Raw genomic sequence first — 23,336 nt, 5'->3', positions numbered from 1 at the left:
AGCAGAATGGCTACCCCGTGTACAGGAGGAATTAAGAAAGGCAAACATCAAAGTTATAGAATGGACTGAAGTAACAACAAAGGATTTATAAAGCAGGTTTAAGAGAGCTCTAAACTGGAACAGTCCTGCCCCAAACAGCATCACTCCACTCTGATTTAAGAGACAGCAAATATCCACTGGTCAGGCAGCCAAACTTACCATCATAATAGCTACTAACAGGAAAAAAAAAACCTTCTTCCAAAGGGAAATCCAAGTAATACTCCCAAAATAACAGACCCATAACTTGTCTACCTACAATCTATAAGCTGTTCATAGAGATAACTGCTTATTTACAATTAAAGGGCTTATTTCCAAAACCCTCTAAGTGTAATGCAACTAATATGGAACAGTGGTATTGAATGTAGTTGCAAAAAAAAAAAAAAACACACAGAAAGGCGGTATATCAAGTCTCATTTCCCTTTCTCTTAGTGGGTTTGGAAATAAACCTTTACATTAATTATATAAACTTTAATACAGCACTTATCAATTTTTCTGTGGCCAGGACCCATTATCATGGCCACAAAAAAACACGCACCACCTGGAAGAGTGGGCCAATAACATTTCTACCTGCAGCTCATCCAGGTCACAACCCCAAACGCAGGATTTATGGCTCTGTTTGGGGTCACAACCCATAGTTTGGAAACCCTGCTCTAATAACATCATGGCCATAAAGCAGAAGGCCAACAAGGAGGAGGCATATGGAAGTAAAGACCAGTTAATGCTAAATAAAGCCTTCATGGCCAGTGTCAAGAAAAGCAGAAATCCTAGTATAGCATGGATTGTCATCAAAGAAACAGAAAGACTTAGGAGTCCCCTATGTTGAGCCGAAACATACTTTCATGCTCCCTCCTCCCTTCCCAATCTTTTCACCTCTGCGTGATAGTGGAGCACAAACTGAGAAGGCATATAGTATAAACTATGTCCCTCTAAAGCTCCCAAACAAACACCCACACAAACTTAATAAATACCTCAGTTTGAAATGATAGAGTATCCATCAGCATCACATGAACCAAACGAGGATCCACTGATCTGGTCTCACTGTCCTACAATTTTCAAGAAGACATGATAAAAACAAGAACATGACATGTAACTGCTTGAACTGTAATAAATGTAGAATAATAGATTAGTAACTATTGATTGAAAACTATTACTCATAACTGATCATAAATTAGGACTATTCAGCATTAAACTAATGTTTGCATAAAAATGTGCACTATCCTGTTTATCTTGATAGAAAGAGATTAAAAAAGGTTATAATTATAGTACAGATTACAAGTATTTGAAAACAAATCTACATGGGTTCAGCTTAGGTTGACTGAAGAGGCACAAACGTACAAGGATTAATTCACTTCCAAATCCAAAGGATACACTATATAAAATGAACAAATTAGAAACAGATACAAGTAATAAGCATAAATAATCTGGCATAATTTACACAAATATAAGCATAAAGAAGTTTTGGCATAACTAATGAGCATGCCTGGAATCACACAAAAATCACATAATTTCCACAATTCAGCACTAAGTCAACTTTGCACACCCCCTTACCCAAGCCCTAAACCTTTTGCAGCTTTCAAGAACATTTCTACATTTCATCTTCAGCCCAGACTTCAAGTTCTGCGAGAAGTGAGGAGATATCAGACAGTGGCTGGGGCAACCCCGGTATGAGGTCCACAGCGCATCTCACACAGGCACTTTGAACAGTGGTAGCGAGAGTGGGTCAGCTTCCTGTCAGGGCTTTAAGCCCCCTGTGGCATATGTACTGGGTTCTGAGCAAGTTGAGAGGTAGCAATTACTACAGCTTTACCTCGTTCCCTCAGCATTCTGAGAATAAACCTGGTTAAGTTGGTTTTGAGGGGTGGGCCAGGCATGCACCTATGGTATTGGAGTCCGAGGGGAAATGTCTTCCCATTTGTTACATAGTGGAGAACTCGCAAGGCATGGGTGCTTAGGGGTTGTATAGGGTGCCTGCTTGAGACAGGAGGGCAGAGTGCTAGGAGTCCAGTAGTACAGTGAAGGGGGGGGGGGGGGGGGAGGAATGGGTCTACAGGAGATCTAGTAATGGAATGCTCTCCTGGAGGAACTGGTGGATGATGAATACAAAAAAGCGTAGGATAAACACAAAGGATTGCTAGAGGCAGGAGACTGAATTGAATCACTAGGTTGGGCTACAGTTACAGCCCAAAATAGGAGGATAGGATAGAAGTAACCTAGATGGATGCCATAAAAATTCAGCACTGATCAGGGCCACTCTATCATTCTTGTTCAACATTTACATCGAACCAACCTGTAAGCCTGTTGGAAACAAGTGAAGGTTGACTATTCCACCATGAGGTAAAATTATGTATAATCATACCTGATAATTTTCTTTCCATTAATCATAGCTGATCAATCCATAGACTGGTAGACTGGTGGGTTGTGTCCATCTACCAGCAGGTGGAGATAGAGAGCAAACTTTTGCCTCCCTATATGTGGTCATGTGCTGCCGGAAACTCCTCAGTATGTCGATATCAAAGCTCCATCCGCAGGACTCAGCACATAAGAGAATTACACCCACGAAGGGACACTCTGCCCAGCTCACCACCGCCGAAACGGGGGAGGGGAATTAACCCAGCTCATCCCCACACAAGTGGGGGAGGGGAATCCGTCCAGCTCATCCCCGCGGAGCGGGGGAGGGACACCACACCCGCCGATGCGGGGGGATCTGGCTTATCCTGCAACCGCAACCGCGGGAGGAGCTGACTGACCCTAACACCGCCGAAGCGGGAAGGGTACAAAGCTGCCCTACAGCCGCACGAAGCGGGAGGGAGTGCCGGCAGAATTTATGTCTCAATCCAGCCCCGTAAAACGGGGGGGAGAGGAATGCAGCAGCTCACTGTAACACAAACTCGTCTCAACTCTTGAAGAATCCAAGTGAAAAAACTTGAACACGAAGTCTTTCTGAAGTAACTGAAGACTAAACTTGAACCTGAAATGCAACCAGAATAAAAACAGTACAGATATCTGGGAGGGGCTATGGATTGATCAGCTATGATTAATGGAAAGAAAATTATCAGGTATGATTATACATAATTTTACCTTCCATATCATCAAGCTGATCAATCCATAGACTGGTGGGATGTACCGAAGCAGTACTCACCCAGGGCGGGACATTGAAATCCCTGACCTCAACACTGAAGCTCCAAACCGGGCCTCCGCCCGTGCAGCCACCGTCAAACGGTAATGCTTGGAGAATGCATGAGCTGAAGCCCAAGTTGCCGCCTTGCATATCTCTTCCAAGGAGACGGATCCGGCCTCTGCCATCGAGGCCGCCTGGGCTCTTGTGGAGTGAGCCTTCAGTTGGATAGGCGGCACCTTCCCCGCGGCCACATAAGCCGCTGCCATGGCGTCCTTGACCCATCTTGCCACTGTAGGCTTAGCAGCCTGCAGACCCTTACGAGGACCTGCAAACAGGACAAACAGATGATCCGATTTCCGGAAATCATTGGTCACTTCCAAGTATCTGATGATGACTCATCTCACATCCAGATATTTAAGAGCAGAGTACTCCTCTGGGTAGTCCTCCCTACGAAAGGAAGGGAGACAGAGCTGCTGATTCACATGGAAGCGAGAAACAATCTTGGGCAGGAAGGAAGGAACTGTGCGAATAGTCACTCCTGCCTCAGTGAACTGCAGAAAAGGCTCTCGACAAGAGAGCGCCTGGAGCTCGGAAACTCTTCTGGCTGAAGTGATAGCCACCAAAAAGACTGCTTTCAACGTCAGGTCTTTCAGAGATGCCCTTGCCAAGGGTTCAAAAGGCGGCTTCTGCAATGCTCTTAGCACCAGGTTGAGAATCCACGCAGGCACCACTGAGTGCAGAGGAGGGCGCAGGTGATTAACTCCCTTGAGAAAGCGCACCACATCTGGCTGCGAAGCCAGGGAAGCACCCTTCAGGCGGCCCCTGAAGCAAGCCAGAGCCGCTATCTGGACTTAAAGGGAACTGAGCGACAGGCCTTTCTCCAGACCTTCTTGCAGGAACGCCAACACTGAAGAATTGGAGCAGTGAAGGGAGAAAGTGAGCCGTAGAAGTAGAGCGCTTCCTCGCTCTCAACATAGTGGCGATAACCTTGTCTGAGAAGCCCTTCTTCCTCAGACGCTGCCGCTCAATAGCCAGGCCGTAAGACCAAAGGGAGAGGGATCCTCCATCACCACGGGACCCTGATGTAACAGGCCCTGCTCCACTGACAGCCGCAGAGGATCGTCGACTGAGAGCCTGATCAAGTCCGCATACCAGGGACGTCTGGGCCAATCCGGACCCACCAGGATTACCCTGCCGGGATGCTTTGCCACCCGGTCTAGCACCCTGCCCAACATGGGCCAGGGCGGGAACACATAGAGGAGCTCTTGTGTCGGCCACCGTTGGAGAAGAGCATCTACTCCCAGGGATCGAGGGTCCCGTCCTCTGCTGAAAAAGCGCGGCACTTGGCAATTGGCCGATGACGCCATCAGATCTAGGCTCGGCTGGCCCCAGCGCTTCGTGATGTCCAAGAACGCCTGAGCAGATAGTTGCCACTCTCCGGGCTCCAAGGTATGGCGACTGAGAAAGTCCGCCTTGACATTCATGACTCCGGCAATGTGGGCCGCTGAAAGCTGCTCCAGGTTCGCTTTCGCCCACTGGCAAAGACTCATAGCCTCCTTGGCTAGAGGGGCGCTCTTGGTACCTCCCTGACGGTTGATATAGGCCACAGCCGTGGCATTGTCCGACAGGACCCGTACAGGCTTCAACACCAGTACCGGGATGAACTCCAATAACACCAACCGAATGGCTCTGAGTTCCAGGAGGTTGATAGACCACTTGCCTCTGCAGGAGACCAGAGCCCCTGCGCTGTCCTTCCCAAGCAGTGGGCTCCCCAGCCCATCAAAGAGGCATCTGTCGTGACGACAATCCACTCCGGGGTCACCAGAGGCATTCCTGCAGACAACTTGTCTGTCTGCGTCCACCAGCTCAGCGCCTTGCGCACTGCTGGGTCCAAGGGAAGGCGCACAGCATAATCCTCCAACATCGGAGTCCAGTGCAGCAGCAGAGATAGCTGTAGTGGTCTCATATGAGCCCTGGCCCAGGGCACTACTTCCATCGTGGCCGTCATAGAGCCCAACAGCTGCACGTAGTCCCAAGCCCGAATAGGAGAGGCTACTAGGAACTAGTCCACCTGAGCCTGAAGCTTGACCAACTGATTGTCTGGCAGGAACACTCTGCCCACTTGGGTGTCGAATCGAACTCCCAGATACTCCAGGGACTGAGTCGGGCGCAGCTGGCTCTTCTTCCAGTTGATGATCCATCCCAGGGAGCTCAAAAGAGCAACTACCCGGTCCATAGCTTTGCCGCACTCTGCATAAGAGGGGGCTCGGATCAACCAGTCGTCCAGATAAGGATGGACTTGCACTCCTTCCTTTAGCAGGAAGGCCGCTATGACCCCCATTACTTTGGAAAGGGTCCGCGGAGCAGTAGCCAACCCGAAAGGGAGGGCTCTGAACTGGAAGTGTCGTCTCACGACTGTAAAACGCAGAAAGCGTTGGAGAGGAGGCCAGATGGGAATATGCAGGTACGCTTCCTTGAAGTCCAAGGAAGCCAAGAACTCTCCTGCCTTCACTGCCGCTATAACAGAGCGGAGAGTCTCCATGCGAAAGTGCCGCACTTTCAAGGCCCGATTGACCCCTTTGAGGTCGAGGATAGGCCGGACAGAACCTCCTTTCTTTGGTACCACAAAGTAAATGGAGTAACGTCCCTTGCCAATCTGATTTTTTGGCACCGGAACGACCGCACCCAGGCGGATCAGGTTGTCCAAGGTCTGCTGCACTGCCACAGCTTCGACCGGAGACTTGCAGGGAGAGAGTACAAACCCGTCTCTTAAGGGTCGGCAGAACTCTAGCTTGTAGCCGTCTCTGATGACTTCCAGCACCCAAGCGTGTGAAGTTACTGTGGTCCGCTCACCCAGAAACGAGGACAGCCATCCTCCAATCTGCACTGGGGCGTGGACCAAGGCCCCGTCACTGGGTACGAGACCCTGGGGGAGGACCGGAGGGAGCACCTCCGGGACGGCGGTCTCTGCGAAAGGAATGCTGCTTGGGGGAGAAATTCCTCTTGAAGGAAGAGGGGGCAGAGGAGCCCAGCCTGGCCGGGCGGTACCGACGGGCTTCCTGCAACCGTCCTCTGGAGGGACCGGGACGGGTACTAGCCCGAGCCCTGACCTCTGGTAACTTCTTGCCCTTAGACGTGCCGAGATCGGTCACGATTTTGTCCAGCTCGACCCCAACGAGCAGCTTGCCTTTAAAAGGCAATCTAGCCAGGCGGGATTTAGGGGCGTGGTCAGCAGACCAATGTTTCAGCCCAAAGCCACCGCCGCGCAGAGACTGTCTGAGCCATGCCTTTAGCTGAGGCTCTCAAGACATCATACAGCAAGTCTGCCAAATAGGCTAGGCCCGATCCCAGGGCCGGCCAATCAACCCTCAAGGAATGATCCGAGGGGAAGCCCGCTGCACCATAGTCAGGCACGCCCTGGCCACATAGGAACCGCAAACCGAGGCCTGCAAACTTAAAGCAGTTGCCTCAAAGGACGACCTTAAGGCCGCCTCCAATCTTCTGTCTTGGGCGTCCATTAGGGCCGTGCCACCTTCCACCGGCAACACCGTTTTCTTAGTCACCGCAGTGATTAAAGAATCCACGGTAGGCCACAGATAGGCCTCACGTTCACTTTCAGATAAAGGATAGAGGCGGGACATAGCCCTAGCCACTTTAAGGCTCGCTTCCGGGACATCCCATTGAGCCGAAATTAAGGGGTGCATGGCTCATGCACGTGGAAGGTTCTAGGCGGGCGCTTCGTCCCCAGCATAATGGCAGAGCCAACAGGGGCTGAGGGAGAGACGTCCTCCGGAGAGGAAATCATCAAAATGCCCATGGCCTGCACTAACAGGTTGGGCAAATCCTCTGGGCTAAAAAGCCGCGCTGCAGAGGGGTCATCCGCTCCATCCGAGCGGGGATCCGTCTCCTCCAAGGAATCCGCAAAGGACCGTTGGGAGACCTCAGACACGCTGCCCTCATCTACATCGGAGGAGACAAAGTCCTCCAAGGCCTGGAAATCAACCCGAGGGCGTTTACCTCTGGGAACCTCAACCTCTTTATCAGAAGAGGGAGCAGGGGCAGCGTTTTGCATGAGGAAAGCCTGATGCAGCAGCAAAACAAACTCGGGGGAGAAACCCCCCAGACTGTGCACTTCCGCAGCCTGGGCAACAGCCCTAGACGCACTCTCAACCGGCGCTCGCAATAGCGGGGGAGAGACATGCTGCGCATCCAAAATGGCGTCCGGCGCGAAACTCCGCGAAGGAGCCGCTCGGGAAGAACGGCGCTTAACTTTAGCCGCTTGTGCCGTCGCCCAAATTAAGGGCGTTCATGGCATTAATGTCTCCAACCTCAAGGGCGGCCCATGAAGAAGCCGTCCGAGCCGCGTGGCCGGCCAAGATGGCGGAGGCGAGGAGCGGGGGATGGGCGTTTATGGCGGGAAAAAACCGCCACGCCGGAGGAACGACCGGGACATTCATCGGTCACTAAACTGTCACCCAACAAGGGCGAATCAGGCTGTAAGACCCCCGCATCCCCTCTAGAAGCGCTCAAGCGATCCGGGGAGCGCCCTTTGCGCCCTCGCCCTCCAACGCCATATGCCACGAGGAGAAGAATCGGGGAACCCCCTGCCCGCTATAAAAAGGTAAAATTACCTGCTTGCCGCTCCGAGCTGTAACGAACTGGTGTCCCAGTGAGTAGCTGCAATGAACGTTTAAATAAACGTCGAAATAAACGCCTTTAAGGACGTTTAAAATTTTTTTTTTTTTTAAACGGAGCCAGCGGGAGGGGGGAGAAAAGGAGGGACCTGGCACCACCAGGTTTGCACTTGCTCAAAAGAGCCCTCAACCCCAGGCCTCAACAAAACCTAAGGATTAGGCTTGGAGGCCTAGCCAGAGCTGCTGCTGTGTGTGACCACCACCTGCTGAGATAGAGAACATACTGGGGAGTTTCCGGCAGCACATGACCACATATAGGGAGGCAAAAGTTTGCTCTCTATCTCCACCTGCTGGTAGATGGACACAACCCACCAGTCTACCAGTCTATGGATTGATCAGCTTGATGATATGGAAGGAGGATATTATGATTTATTTACCTCTTCATAATGACAGAATATAAGGAGATACATTTTACTGGCTAAGAAGAAATTAGACCTTATCTGCTAATTTGCTTTCCTTTAGTCCCTCCGGACCGGCCCAGAATGTGACTGATGGGTTGTGCACGCCATCCAGCAGGTGCAGACTGAGAAAAAAAACTGTGACTCTAGAAAGAGCCAATAACAGCCCTTGGAAATAAGAGAAAGATCCAGTAACAAAGTACCAAAGCAGAAGGAAATAAAACAATACGTAAATGGTCTGTGCATACGAAAGCCTGAGCAGCCACCGGCACATTGCCAACACAGGGTGTGTGCCACCAACAATAATGTAACCAATGAAATGCCCCTGCATATCATGCACAAAAGGTTACATACTGAACCACAATCACCGCAACCATGGAGCCCAGGGCCTGAAGATAATCCTTGGCCACTGACCTCGGTGACTGCAATAAGTGACGAATCTGAGACTGCAGTTTGAGGATACAAGCCGGCAGAAGAAAAACACGGCCCTACAACATGTCAAAACAGACTCCCAGGTACTCCAACGACTGAGATGGCTGCAGACGGATCTTTTGTGCACTGACTACCCAACCTAGGGACTTCAAGAAGTCTACTACTGGAGCTGTCACCTGAACGCTCTCCTGGTAAGACTTTGCTCTGATCAACCAATTGTCTAAATAAGGATGGACTAAAATGCCTTCCATTCTGAGTGCTACGGCTACTATGACCATGACTTTGGTAAACGTCCGAGGAGCAGTCAAAAGCCCAAAGAGAAGAGCCCAAAAATGAAAATGCTGGCCAAGCACTGCAAACTGAAGGAAACGCTGGTGTGCCAGTCGAATAGGAATATGCAAATAGGTTTCTGTGAAGTTGAGCGACGTCAGAAACTCCCCGGTTTGCACCGCCACAATGACCGACCGCAAAGTCTCCATACAAAACGAGGGCACCCTGAGGGCTCGATTGACCACCTGAAGATCTAAGACCTGAGAAATAAGCTCTTGCAGGTCATCTTTATGAAAAATTCTCACCACTGAAGGATCCTCCCCCGCAGGGAGAGGCTCCAAACCATATTCCAGCTGACCGAGGTCCTCGGGAAAATGACCTTCCGGAAACACCTATGTCTCCTCCAAGGACGGCATTTCCTGGTCCAAATCAGAAGAAAAATCCTCTTCTAAATCCCAAAACTGCCTGGGCCACTTAGCAGCCACCGCTTGACCCTCCTGAGACCTCTTCACTGAAGCCTCTGCTGGAGCAGCTTTGTGCAATAAAAAAGCTTAGTACATTTGTACCACAAAGTCAGGCGGGAAGCCACCTTCACCTGCTGAAGAAACAGGAGTCTGAGGCAGAGCCAGTAGAGAGGCCGGTAAAGATGGCAGGGATGCAGCATTTAGAGGGGAAGACAAAATGGTGGCGTTTCCAGCCAATATCGATGCTGCCAGCGAGGCTGACCCAACCGCACTTAAAACTGCCAAATCGGGCCCCTCCCTCCAACTAACGGCGCCAACATTTTTACAGCCCCTGCACAGACAAAGAATCTACCGCGGTCCAAAACTTACAAGCACCACTCGAGCCAACTCCCTGACGCTGACAGACTGAACAGCGGCGGAGCTTCTCTGCCATCACGTCTGCCTAAGCCAACTGCAAACCAAAACAGGAGCCAGAAAAAACAGCAGCAAACCGTCACAGAAAGAAAACAGAAGTTGTCTTGCTCGTTTTGAGAGAAAGTAAAGGGCAGAGAACCAAAATCAAAGCTCGTCTTTTTTTTTTTCTCGTGGCTGCCTCTCCCTGCCTCAAAATCTCTTCCCCTGAAGAGCTTGAGGAAACTGCCTTTTTGTGCTGAGATTTCCTCTTTTTTTTTTTTTTTTTTTACTGAAGCACAGCTTAAAAGAATACCAGGGAGGACATGGGGAGAGGGACCCCGCCACTCGAGTTTGACACCCCCGAGACGCTAAGAGACCCCCACGAGCCTCTGCCTCTAAATAACAGGTATATATATATATATATATATATATATATATATATATATATACACACACACACACATATATATATATATACACACATATATATATATACATATACATATATTTATATACATAAATATATATACATATAAGGAAAAAAGGCCCGTTTCTGACACAAATGAAACGGGCGCTAGCAAGGTTTTCCTCGGAGTGTGTATGTTTGAGAGTGAATGTATGTGAGAGAGAGAGTGAATGTGTGAGTGTGTATCAGAGAGAGAGTGAGACTGGGTGCGAGTGTGTCTGTGTGAAAGAGAGTGTGTGCCAGGACCCCCCACCTCCCAGTCCCAGGGTCGTCCCTCTCCCCCTCCCTCCCAGTTCCAGGGTTTTTCTCCCCCCCCCCTTCCTCCCTTCCAGTTCCAGGGTCCCCCTCCCTCCCAGTTCCAGGGTCGGCCTCCCCCCCTCCCTCCTTCAGTCACCTTTGGGGGCATACCTTACCGCAAGGTCCCTGCCTCACCCTGTACTCTCATCTGACAGGATTCTGTGCTCTCTGCTTGGCTCTCTCATTCTTTCCTAACTTTAAAAAAAAAAAAAAAAATCTGTGAACCATAAAATGTATTTTAAACAAAGAATTTGTGGAGAGTGGGAAAATTAGGTTCTTACCGTGATAATTTTCTTTCCTTTAGTCATAGCAGATGCAGCCATTACAGATGGGTTGTGTCCATCAACCAGCAGAGGGAGATAGAGAGCACACTTTTTTCAGTGCCTCATACCAGCTTGCTCCACTGCCTCTCTTCAGTATTTGAAGCTTCCAAAGCAGTATGGCAAACCGCAATGGGAATAACATAAGCTTTCCTCACAGCGAACGATGGCCCTACAACAAAGGGCATTAACTCAGAATAGAGGGAATGAAACATCCTCCCGGAGGGCATAAACTCATCCTCCACTGAGACATAACTGGAGGGAATAAACTCATCCTCCCGGAGGGAATAAACTCATCCTCCAAAACATGAAACTGGAGGGAATTAAGTCATCCTCCTATAATTGAACAAGAATCCTGAAGACTGTTTTCCGACTTTCTCCCAAGGACGGAATCTCCAGGAAACATGAACAGAACCTGAAATAGATTTACAGCAGATAGCATCAGACAGGGAGGGATCATGGCTGCATCTGCTATGACTAAAGGAAAGAAAATTATCACGGTAAGAACCTAATTTTCCCTTCCTTGTCATCAAGCAGATGCAACCATTACAGATGGGATGTATCAAAGCAATCCCTAGATAGGGTGGGAACAAGCCACACCACGCGCTAGCACTTGCGCTCCAAAATGTGCGTCCCTCTTGGCAGCCACATCCAGCCTGTAATGTCGGGCAAAAGAGAGCTTAGAAGCCCATGTTGCTGCACTACAAATCTCATGAAGAGAGAGTGCTCCAGTTTCAGCCCAAGAAGAGGAAATTTCTCTAGTGGAATGCGCCTTAAATGCATCAGGCGGAGGCCGGCCGGCAAGCAAATAAGCTGAAAAGATAGATTCTTTAAGCCAGCGGGCAATAGTGGCTTTAGACGCTGGAGACCCTCTGCGAGGACCTGATAGCAAAACAAACAGATGATCAGAGGTCCTCAAAGAGTTAGTAACTCGCAGATACTGCAGCAGAGTCCTGCGCACGTCCAACAGGTGCAATTGCCCAAAAGATTCTGGAAACTCCTCCTCGACAAAGGAGGGCAAGAAAATAGGTTGGTTTAGGTGAAACGCTGAAACCACCTTAGGCAAGAAGGAAAGCACGGTCCGAACCGTGACCCCGGATTCTGAAAACTGCAGAAAAGGGTCTCTACAGGACAGCGCCTGGAGCTCTGACACCCGTCTCGCCGAAGTAATGGCCACTAACAAGACGGCCTTCAGTGTCAAATCTTTCTCTGAAGCACGCCGAAGCGGTTCAAGGGAGCACCCTGAAGGGCCTTCAGCACTAGCCCCAGGTTTCAAGCTGGACAAGGTGCATGCACGGGAGGACGGAGCCGAAGCACCCCTCTAAGAAACCGTGCCACATCCGGATGAGCAGCTAAAGACATGCCTTCAACCTTGCCACGCAGGGAGGCCAACGCTGCCACTTGCACCCGCAGGGAATTATAGGCCAAGCCTTTTTGTACACCATCCTGCAAAAAGTCCAGAATCGGCGAGACAGGAGCCCGCAGGGGTGTGATCTCTTTGGAAGCACACCAGACTTCAAACTGGCGCCAAATCCTGGCATAAGCCACGGAAGTGGAACGCTTGCGGGCTTGCAGGAGAGTGGTAATTACTTTATTGGAATAGCCTCTGCCTCTCAATTGCGCCCTCTCAATCGCCAGGCCATAAGACCAAATCGGCTGGCGTCCTCCATGGTCACCGGACCCTGTGACAACAGGTTGGGAACCAGAGGTAAATGAAGGGGATCCTCTACGAGCATCTGTTGGAGGTCCGCATACCAAGGTCTCCTGGGCCAATCCGGGGTGACGAGAACCACTTCTCCTGGATGCAGCCGAATGCGCAGGAGCACTCGCCCTATCAAGGGCCACGGAGGGAGCACATACAGTAGGCCCGGAGGCCAGGGTTGAGCCAAGGCATCCAACCCCGCCGCGCGAGGATCTCTCCGTCTGCTGAAGAAGCACGAGACTTTGGCATTGGAGCTTGTCGCCATTAGATCCATCACGGGCTTGCCCCACTTGGCACATATCTGCAGGAACACTTCATCTGCAAGTTCCCACTCCGCTGGATCGATCTGATGCCTGCTTAGATAATCGGCTTGCACGTTGCTCTGACCTGCAATGTGAGCTGCCGACAGAAACTGTAGATGCAGCTCGGCCCAGTGGCAAATTTGTTCGGCCTGCGCGGCTAGAGCTCTGCACTGAGTGCCGCCTTGTCGATTTATGTAGGCCACTGCTGTTGTGTTGTCCAACATCACTCTGACAGCCAATCCTTCCAGGGTCCCTTGAAAGGCCAGAAGCGCCTGAAACACCGCTTTCAACTCTAGGTGGTTGATGGACCACTCCGACTCCTCGGGTGTCCATAGACCCTGGGCATGCTTCCCCTTGCAATGTGCGCCCCAGCCTTTCAGACTGGCATCTGTCACCACTAGGCACCAATCGGGGAGCGCCAGCGGCATTCCTCGCCGCAGCATGCTGTCTGAGAGCCACCACTCCATGCTGAGTCGGGCCGCAGGGAGCCAAGAGAGTCTGCATTGGTAATCCTGAGATACTGGAGACCATCTTTGGAGTAGAGCATACTGTAGAGGTCTCAGGTGCGCTCTCGCCCAGGGCACCAGTTCCATGGTGGCCGTCATCGATCCAAGCAGCTGGACAATGTCCCAAGCTCGCGGGCGGGGCATCCTCAGGAGCAGACGGACCTGATTCTGAAGCTTGCACCGCCTTTGCTCGGGTCGGTACACATACCCCGAGGCTGTGTCGAACCTGGCCCCCAAATATTCTAGAGACTGCGAGGGGGTCAGGTGACTTTTGGCCAAATTGACGACCCAGCCCAGAGATTGAAGTACTGAGACCACTCTGGCTGTTACATGCTGACTCTCTGCAGCAGAGTTTGCTCGAATGAGCCAGTCGTCCAGGTACAGGTGAACCCGAATACCCTCTCGCCTTAGAAAGGCAGCTACTACCACCATAACCTTCGAAAAGGTGCGGGGAGCTGTGGCGAGGCCAAAAGGCAAGGCCCGGAACTGGAAATGCTTTCCCATCACCGCAAACCTGGTGCGGGGGCCAAATTAGAATATGCAAGTAAGCTTCTTTCAGGTCCAGAGACATGAGAAACTCTCCTGGCTATACCGCCGCAATGACGGAGCGCAGGGTTTCCATGTGAAAATGCCGCACTCTCAGGGACTTGTTTAATTCTTTTAAGTCCAGAATAGGGCGAAAAGACCCTCCTTTTCGCGGCACCACAAAGTAGATGGAGTAGCAGCCGCAGCCGTGTTCGGCGGGAGGTACCGGGGACACGGCCCCTATCTGAATCAGACCTTGTAAAATCTCCTCTACCACCGCCCGTTTGGCGGCAGAACCGCATCGGGACTCCGCAAACACGTCTCTTACAGGGGCGTCGAATTCTATTCTGTAACCGTCTCTGATCAGGTCCAAGACCCACTGATCTGAGGAAATGTTGGCCCACTCCTTGGCAAAGAGGGAAAGACGTCCTCTGATGACAGGACTTGAGGAGAGGGCCAGCGCACCATCATTGAGAGGGTCGCCCCTGAACTCCAGGCCTTGAGCCAGTGGCTGTGGAACGTTTGTCCGAGCGAAAGGAGTTCCTCTGCTGAAAACGGGCACGAGAAGTGAACACAGCAGAACGCCCCGGGCGGTACCTTCGAGCTTCACGGAAGCGAGGTCTGTAAGAGGAGTGGACCGCCGCACCCTTAGAGGAAGGCCGAGGCCTATCTTCGGGCAAGCGCTGGGGTTTAGCCTCACCCAGGCCCTTCACAATTTTCTCCAACTCCTCACCAAACAGAAGGCCTTGAAAGGGCAACTTCACCAACCTTTGCTTAGAGGCCATGTCCGCCGCCCAATGCCGTAGCCAAAGAAGACGGCGAGCCGCCACTGCTACTGCCATGTGTTTAGCCGAAGCTCTGACAATATCATAAAGGGCGTCAGCAAGAAAGGACAAGGCCGACTCCATCCGCGGAGCCACATCTGAAAAGGGCTCCGCTCCATCACCGGGCTGTTCCACTGCCTGTTGCAACCAAGCCAGGCAGGCTCTAGCAGCATAACAACTGCATGCAGATGCCCGAATAATGAGACCTGCAATTTCAAATGACCGTTTAAGTGCTGATTCCAGTCTACGGTCTTGAATATCCTTCAGGGCAACACCTCCTTCAACAGGGAGGGTAGTTCTCTTTGTCACAGCTGTGACTAGGGCATCCACTTTAGGCATAGCAAAGCGAGCCATATGCTCCTCACTCAGAGGTTATAATTGACCCATAGCCCTGGAAACTTTCAAAGGTCCCTTGGGGACAGCCCATTGAGCCGAAATAAGCTCTTGGATGGAGTCATGCAAAGGAAAGGCTCGAGCAGGCTTTTTGTTACTAGCCATCCTAGGATTCACAGAGGAGGCTGTGCCACTGGCAGGGTCCTCAATAGAGAGAGCCTGCAGGGCATCAGAAATAAGCGCTGGCAGCTCATCACGGTGGAAAATCCTCACCGCGGAGGGATCGTCCAGATCCTGAGTCACTTCTGCACCAGACTCTAGCTCCTCAGACCATGAAGGCCTGCCAGAGTCCTCCGAATCCTCGCAGCCCGACCACGGGGGGGGGGGGGGGGGGGGGGGAGAGGAGGTGAAGCACTCTCTGAAGGGGAGTGAGCCCTTCTGCGCTTCATATTCTGCCAATTATCAGGGAATAACGCCTCAGAGGGCATACCCAGGCTAGAATCCACCGGGGGAGGGGGGCATTAGAAGAGGCCCGTGCCGGGCTTTGTGGGAGAGCTCTTTTAAGCATGTATGCTTTATGCATTAATAAGACAAAATCAGGGGAGAAAAACTGACCCTGGGCACCCGGATCTCTGCTGGGGCTAGTAGCTCCCATATCAGCCTCACTCCGAGGCCTCCCCCCGGGCTCAGGACTCTCCGTCTCAGCGGAGGTGGCGCCATGTGGTAAATTCAAAATGGCGCCCGCTGCCAGCTCAGAGCGCGAAGAATCGTCGCTCGCCATGCTTGGGCCGGCTCTAACGTCTGTTCAGCACGATTTACAGAGCCCCGCTGCTGATCTGCACTTGCCACACTTGGAACAGCGCTTTACTGTCTCCGCAGCCATCGCCGAAAACGGCGGTAAAATTCAAAATGGCGGTTCGCGCCAAAATCGCCCCGATCGCGGGCCCACCCTGGAGGAGTCAGAAAACACTCTTACCTCACTGGACCGAGTATCACAGCTCCGGTCCCACAGAAAAAGGCAAGGAAAAACCTCTATTGCCTTTTTTTTTTTTTTTTTTTTTTAACGCTGTGAGGAAAGCAGAGGTAAATAGAACTCCGGAAGCTCAGGTGAGTGGGAAAGGCAGGGAAAGGGCGAACCTATGTGCCTGCATCCATTGTTGGTGGGGAAGGACAGGGAAAGCTAAGCAATGTGTCTGCATCCATGGAGGTATGGGTAAGGCAGGGAAAGGGCGAACCTATGTGCCTTTAAAGTGAAGCTGCTATAGCCTCCAACACCCCTGCTAACAACTGGCAAAAGCACAGGAGCAACCTCCAGGCAGATTTTAGATGGAGCTCAAAGAAGCTGCAGCCACTCTGCTAGGGGAGATAGAGAATACTGAAGAGAGACAGTGGAGCAAGCTGGTATGAGGCACTGAAAAAAGTGTGCTCTCTATCTCCCTCTGCTGGTTGACGGACACAATCCATCTGTAATGGCTGCATCTGCTTGATGACAAGGAATAGGGAGTTAGTTCCTGTCTGACTGACTGCTGCTGTTCTCAGAGCCAGAGCATTTCCCTTGGCTCCGGCTGTCAGTGCTGCGCTGCAGGGAGGATCAGCTGGTAAGTGCTGGCTTTGATTTTCTTTTTTTGTAGCGGCATGGCGATTCGGGAGGGAGTCGGTCGGGGAGGAGGGGGAGGTCCGAAGTCGGGAGAGGAGAGGGCGGGGGTCCGAAGTCGGACAGGAGAGGGAGGTCTGTGGCAATGTGCATTGGGGAGGAGAGTGGATGAGGGGGGCTGTGGCCGGGGTCCAGTGGCATCTCTGGAGGGGCGAGTGACAGAGCACTGGGGGGGGGGGGGGGGGGGGGGGTTGTCGAGTGTGTCTGTGAGATGGGTTTACCGGCAGTATTCATGGCAGTTGTGTGTCGTTCACATTCGGGTACGCTGTTTGGGCTGTTTTTTTCAGTCTGTTGGTGTGTCTCGTGCTGCTTTCATGTGGTTGGTCAGTGTCGCTGGTGACGTACCAGGAAGTACGGACATCAATTCATGAGATGGAGAACACAAATGCCACAAGGTTTAAGTGCCACGGAGTTAGCTTCAGAACGTTGGAGGTGCTTTTTATTATATATGTGTGTGTATATATATATATATATATATATATATAACCGGATGCACAGAAGAAATAAATTAAATTCAACTAAAACAATTACAGCAAGAAAGAAAAAATATAAAGAATATAATATTCTTTATATTATATTTATGTTATATTATGAGACTGTAGGGCTCACCACCTTCCACCTGGCTGGAGACTGAGATTATTGGATCTTTCTCTTGTTGCCAAGGGCTCTTATTGGCTCTCTCTAGAGTCACAGTTTTTTTCTCAGTCTCCACCTGCTGGAAGGCGTGCACATCCTATCAGTCAAATTCTGGGCCGGTCCGGAGGGATGCTAAGGAATTTCATATATTTTTTTGACTTAACACATTTCTACAAATGTTTAAATACTATTCTATTTAATATATTGTGTAAAAATGCATGCAATTAATTTTGCATAATTTAAAATTTTTATTTAACCTTAACCCTCCACTGCCCCAGGTACAAGAAACCTAGATTGTGAGCCCAATAGGGACACAGAAAGTACCTGCACAGAATATGTAAACTTCTTTGGTTGTACCACAGAAAAGCGGTATATCAAGTCCATGACCTTTTAGCCCTTTTGGGCTCAATGCTATATATTATGCCTAAAATTAACATGCGTTAGGCAATTACACCAAAGTGTATTCTAAATAACGCGTGTAAATCAATATGCGGTATTTACAATACACTTAGGCGTAGTTCAAACGACTAAATCTACACATGCCCATTTATACCAACAAAAAGTTAGTATAAATCCTTGCACGTAGATTTATGCACACTAGCCCATATTTTATAACAACGCACATAGATTTTGTAATGTCAATTTCCATGCCCCTTTTTGCCTGTGCAGTTTGAAATTAGGCACAGTACATTACAGAATATGTTTAGCAATGTACACGCATAAATTCTAATTTTTACCAATTAGTGCTCATTATTGCTTGTTAAGAGCTGTTAACAACATTTAACAGCTTGTTAAAACAATTACTCTATGTGCGTAGTTATAGAATACGCCTAGATTTACACGTGGAAATCTAGGCACGCTATATAAAATCCGGGGGGTTAATGCACAATTCTCTGGAATGTAACACAGAGTACAAAAGCAATGGAAAACTAGTTTTAAAACTTGAACTTTGTACCACAGAATTAATAGATAGCCTCTAGCAGGCACAGTAGGGCCTAGTTCAGTCTTAGGGGAAAAAAATAGAGAGAAGCAAGCGTTATCAACTAGTTTCTATAGTATACAACCTTTTCCCCCTAGTTTTAAACTGAAACTTTCTTTACAGGTAGAAACTTAACAGCCAAAGAACATTAAAAAGGATAGTAGCAAATCTTAAATTTTGTTCTAGAAGACAGTTATTTTCTGTTCTTTGGCTGTTGGAGAGGTAGCACTGCTACTCACCTAATTAGGTATTAAAGTGTGAGAAAGCAGAATATTTGAAAAGGTTATTAAGGGCAATCTGATTACTGAGTTAGCTTGAACTTTTTCCACAGCATACAACATTAACAGATAGCCTCTAGAAGGCAGGACCTACTTTAGTCTTCAATATCATCCACCCTCCCCAACTCCCACCCACCCCTAGCACAATTCTTAATTTATAGTCAATTATTCTAATTAGCACAACAAGGTAGGAGTGCTCTTACAAAGTTTTAATTGCATTTCATTACTTTCTAAGAAGAACATTGTAACATAGTAGATGACGGCAGAGAAAGACCTATACGGTCCATCCAGTCTGCCCAACAAGATAAACTCATATGTGTTACTTTATGTGTATACCTTTCCTTGATTTGTATCTGCCATTTTCAGGGCACAGACCGTAGAAATCTGCCCAGCACTAGCCCCGCCTTCTACCACCGGCTCTGCCCCCCAATCTCCGCTAAGCTTCTGAGGATTCATTCCTTCTGAACAGGATTTCTTTATGTTTATCCCACGCATTTTTGAATTCTGTTACCGTTTTCATCTCCACCACCTCCCGCGGGAGGGCATTCCAAGTATCCACCACTCTCTCCGTGAAAAACTACTTCCTAACATTTTTCTTGAGACTGCCCCCCCTTCAATCTCATTTCACGTCCTCTAGTTCTACCGCCTTCCCATCTACGGAAAAGGTTCGTTTGCGGATTAATACCTTTCAAATATTTGAACATCTGTATCATAACACCCCTGTTTCTCCTTTCCTCCAGGGTATACATGTTCAGGTCAGCAAGTCTCTCCTCATACGTCTTGTAATGCAAATCCCATACCATTTTTGTAGCTTTTCTTTGCAGCGCTTCAATTGTTTTTACATCCTTAGCAAGATATGGCCTCCAAAACTGAACACAATATTCCAAGTGGGGCTTCACCAACAACGTACAGGGGCATCAACACCATCAACACGGGAGACATATGTGTTAGGCCGTGAGAGTCTGATATGTACAGAAGGGGAGAGGGATCTTGGGGTGATAGTATCTGAGGATCTGAAGGCGACAAAACAGTGTGACAAGGTGGTGACCGTAGTTAGAAGGTTACTAGGCTGTATAGAGAGAGGTGTGACATAAGTACATAAGTAGTGCCATACTGGGAAAGACCAAAGGTCCATCTAGCCCAGCATCCTGTCACCGACAGTGGCCAATCCAGGTCAAGGGCACCTGGCACGCTCCCCAAACGTAAAAACATTCCAGACAAGTTATACCTAAAAATGCGGAATTTTTCCAAGTCCATTTAATAGCGGTCTATGGACTTGTCCTTTAGGAATCTATCTAACCCGTTTTTAAACTCCGTCAAGCTAACCGCCAGTACCACGTTCTCCGGCAACGAATTCCAGAGTCTAATTACACGTTGGGTGAAGAAAAATTTTCTCCGATTCGTTTTAAATTTACTACACTGTAGCTTCAACTCATGCCCTCTAGTCCTAGTATTTTTGGATAGCATGAACAGTCGCTTCACATCCACCCGATCCATTCCACTCATTATTTTATACACTTCTATCATATCTCCCCTCAGCCGTCTCTTCTCCAAGCTAAAAAGCCCTAGCCTTCTCAGCCTCTCTTCATAGGAAAGTCGTCCCATCCCCACTATCATTTTCGTCGCCCTTCGCTGTACCTTTTCCAATTCTACTATATCTTTTTTGAGATACGGAGACCAGTACTGAACACAATACTCCAGGTGCGGTCGCACCATGGAGCGATACAACAGCATTATAACATCCACACACCTGGACTCCATACCCTTCCTAATAACACCCAACATTCTATTCGCTTTCCTAGCCGCAGCAGCACACTGAGCAGAAGGTTTCAGCGTATCATCGACGACGACACCCAGATCCCTTTCTTGATCCGTAACTCCTAACGCGGAACCTTGCAAGACGTAGCTATAATTCGGGTTCCTCTTACCCACATGCATCACTTTGCACTTGTCAACATTGAACTTCATCTGCCACTTGCACGCCCAATCTCCCAGTCTCGCAAGGTCCTCCTGTAATCGTTCACATTCTTCCTGCGACTTGACGACCCTGAATAATTTTGTGTCATCGGCGAATTTAATTACCTCACTAGTTATTCCCATCTCTAGGTCATTTATAAATACATTAAAAAGCAACGGACCCAGCACAGACCCCTGCGGGACCCCACTAACTACCCTCCTCCACTGAGAATACTGGCCACGCAATCCTACTCTCTGCTTCCTATCTTTCAACCAGTTCTTAATCCATAATAATACCCTACCTCCGATTCCATGACTCTGCAATTTCTTCAGGAGTCTTTCGTGCGGCACTTTGTCAAACGCCTTCTGAAAATCCAGATATACAATATCAACCGGCTCCCCATTGTCCACATGTTTGCTTACCCCCTCAAAAAAATGCATTAGATTGGTGAGGCAAGACTTCCCTTCACTAAATCCGTGCTGACTTTGTCTCATCAGTCCATGTTTTTGTATATGCTCTGCAATTTTATTCTTAATAATAGCCTCCACCATCTTGCCCGGCACCGACGTCAGACTCACCGGTCTATAATTTCCCGGATCTCCTCTGGAACCCTTCTTAAAAATCGGAGTAACATTGGCTACCCTCCAGTCTTCCGGTACTACACTCTATTTTAGGGACAGATTGCATATTTCTAACAGTAGCTCCGCAAGTTCATTTTTTAGTTCTATTAATACTCTGGGATGAATACCATCAGGTCCCGGTGATTTACTACTCTTCAGCTTGCTGAACTGACCCATTACATCCTCCAAGGTTACAGAGAATTCGTTTAGTTTCTCAGACTCCCCTGCTTCAAATATTCTTTCCGGCACCGGTGTCCCCCCCAAATCCTCCTCGGTGAAGACCGAAGCAAAGAATTCATTTAATTTCTCCGCTAAGGCTTTGTCCTCCCTGATCGCCCCTTTAACACCATTTTCGTCCAGCGGCCCAACCGACTCTTTGGCCGGTTTCCTGCTTTTAATGTATCTAAAAAAATTTTTACTATGTATTTTTGCTTCCAACGCTAATTTCTTCTCAAAGTCCTTTTTTGCCCTCCTTATCTCCGCTTTGCATTTGGCTTGGCATTCCTTATGATCTATCCTGTTACTTTCAGTTGGTTCTCTTCTCCACTTTCTGAAGGATTGTTTTTTGGCTCTAATGACTTCCTTTATCTTACTGTTTAGCCACACCGGCTGACGTTTAGTCTTTTTTCCCTTTTTTCTAATACGTGGAATATATTTGTCCTGAACCTCCAGGATGGTGTTTTTAAACAGCATCCACGCCTGACGCAAGTTTTTTACTCTGCGAGCTGCTCCTTTCAGTCTTTTTTTCACCATTTTTCACACCTCTCTCTATACAGCCTAGTAACCTTCTAACTATGGACACCAACTTGTCACACTGTTTCGTCGCCTTCAGATCCTCAGATACTATCACCCCAAGATCCCTCTCCCCTTCTGTACATATCAGACTCTCACGGCCTAACACATACGTCTCCCGTGGATTTCTATTCCCTAAGTGCATCACTTTGCATTTCTTCGCATTGAATTTTAATTGCCAAACCTTAGACCATTCTTCTAGCTTCTGCAGATCTTTTTTCATGTTTTCCACTCCCTCCCGGGTGTCCACTCTGTTACAAATCTTAGTATCATCCGCAAAAAGGCAAACTTTACCTTCTAACCCTTCGGCTATGTCACTCACAAATATATTGAACAGAATCGGCCCCAGCACCGATCCCTGAGGCGCACCACTACTCACCTTTCCCTCATCCGAGCAAATTCCATTAACCACCACCCTCTGGCGTCTGTCCGTCAACCAGTTCCTAATCCAGTTCATCATGTCGGGTCCTATCTTCAGCCTGTCAAGTTTATTCAAGAGCTTCCTGTGGGGAACCGTGTCAAAAGTTTTGCTGAAATTTAAGTAGATTACGTCTATAGCACTTCCATGATTCAATTCTCCGGTCACCCAGTCAAAGAATTCAACGAGATTCATTTGGCAAGATTTACTTTTGGTAAAACCATGTTGTCTCGGATACATAGTAACATAGTAGATGACGGCAGAAAAAGACCTACATGGTCCATCCAGTCTGCCCAACAAGACAACATATGTGTAAACCTTACCTTGATTTGTACCTGCCTTATTCAGGGCACAGACCGTACAAGTCTGCCCTCCCCTTATCCTCGCCTCCCAACCACCACCCCCTCTTCCCCCCACCTGCTCCGCCACCCAATTTCAGCTAAGCTTCTGAGGATCCATTCCTTCTGCACAGGATTCCTTTATGCATATCCCATGCATTTTTGAATTCCGTTACCGTTTTCATCTCCACCACCTCCCGCAGGAGGGCATTCCAAGCATCCACCACCCTCTCCGTGAAAAAATACTTCCTGACATCTTTCCTGAGGCTGCCCCCCTTTAACCTCATTTCATGTCCTCTCGTTCTACCGCCTTCCCATCTCCGGAAAAGATTTGTTTGCGGATTAATACCTTTCAAATATTTGAACGTCTGTATATCACATCACCCCGTTCCTCCTTTCCTCCAGGGTATACATGTTCAGGTCAGCAAGTCTCTCCTCATACGTCTTGGTACGCAAATCCTGTACCATTCTCGTAGCTTTTCTTTGCACCGCTTCCATTTTTTTTTTAACATCCTTCGCAAGGATCTTGCAACTTATTGGCTTCCAGGAAATTCACTATCCTTTCCTTCAGCATCGCTTCC

The 23,336-nt window shown here is 49.0% G+C and overlaps 1 protein-coding gene across 1 annotated transcript in view; it reads right to left on the bottom strand.

The window, feature by feature from the left end:
• Nucleotides 1–23,336, bottom strand: part of KDM3B (lysine demethylase 3B) — a 479,529-nt gene that overhangs the window by 307,680 nt on the left and 148,513 nt on the right. Inside the window, 1 exon segment of the mRNA XM_030211010.1 lies at nucleotides 1,008–1,082. Coding sequence (XP_030066870.1) covers nucleotides 1,008–1,082 — 75 coding nt within the window.

The sequence above is a fragment of the Microcaecilia unicolor genome, chromosome 8 (assembly GCF_901765095.1).
Source record: "Microcaecilia unicolor chromosome 8, aMicUni1.1, whole genome shotgun sequence".
Lineage (NCBI taxonomy): Eukaryota > Metazoa > Chordata > Amphibia > Gymnophiona > Siphonopidae > Microcaecilia > Microcaecilia unicolor.
This window is presented reverse-complemented; position numbering and strand designations above follow the sequence as displayed.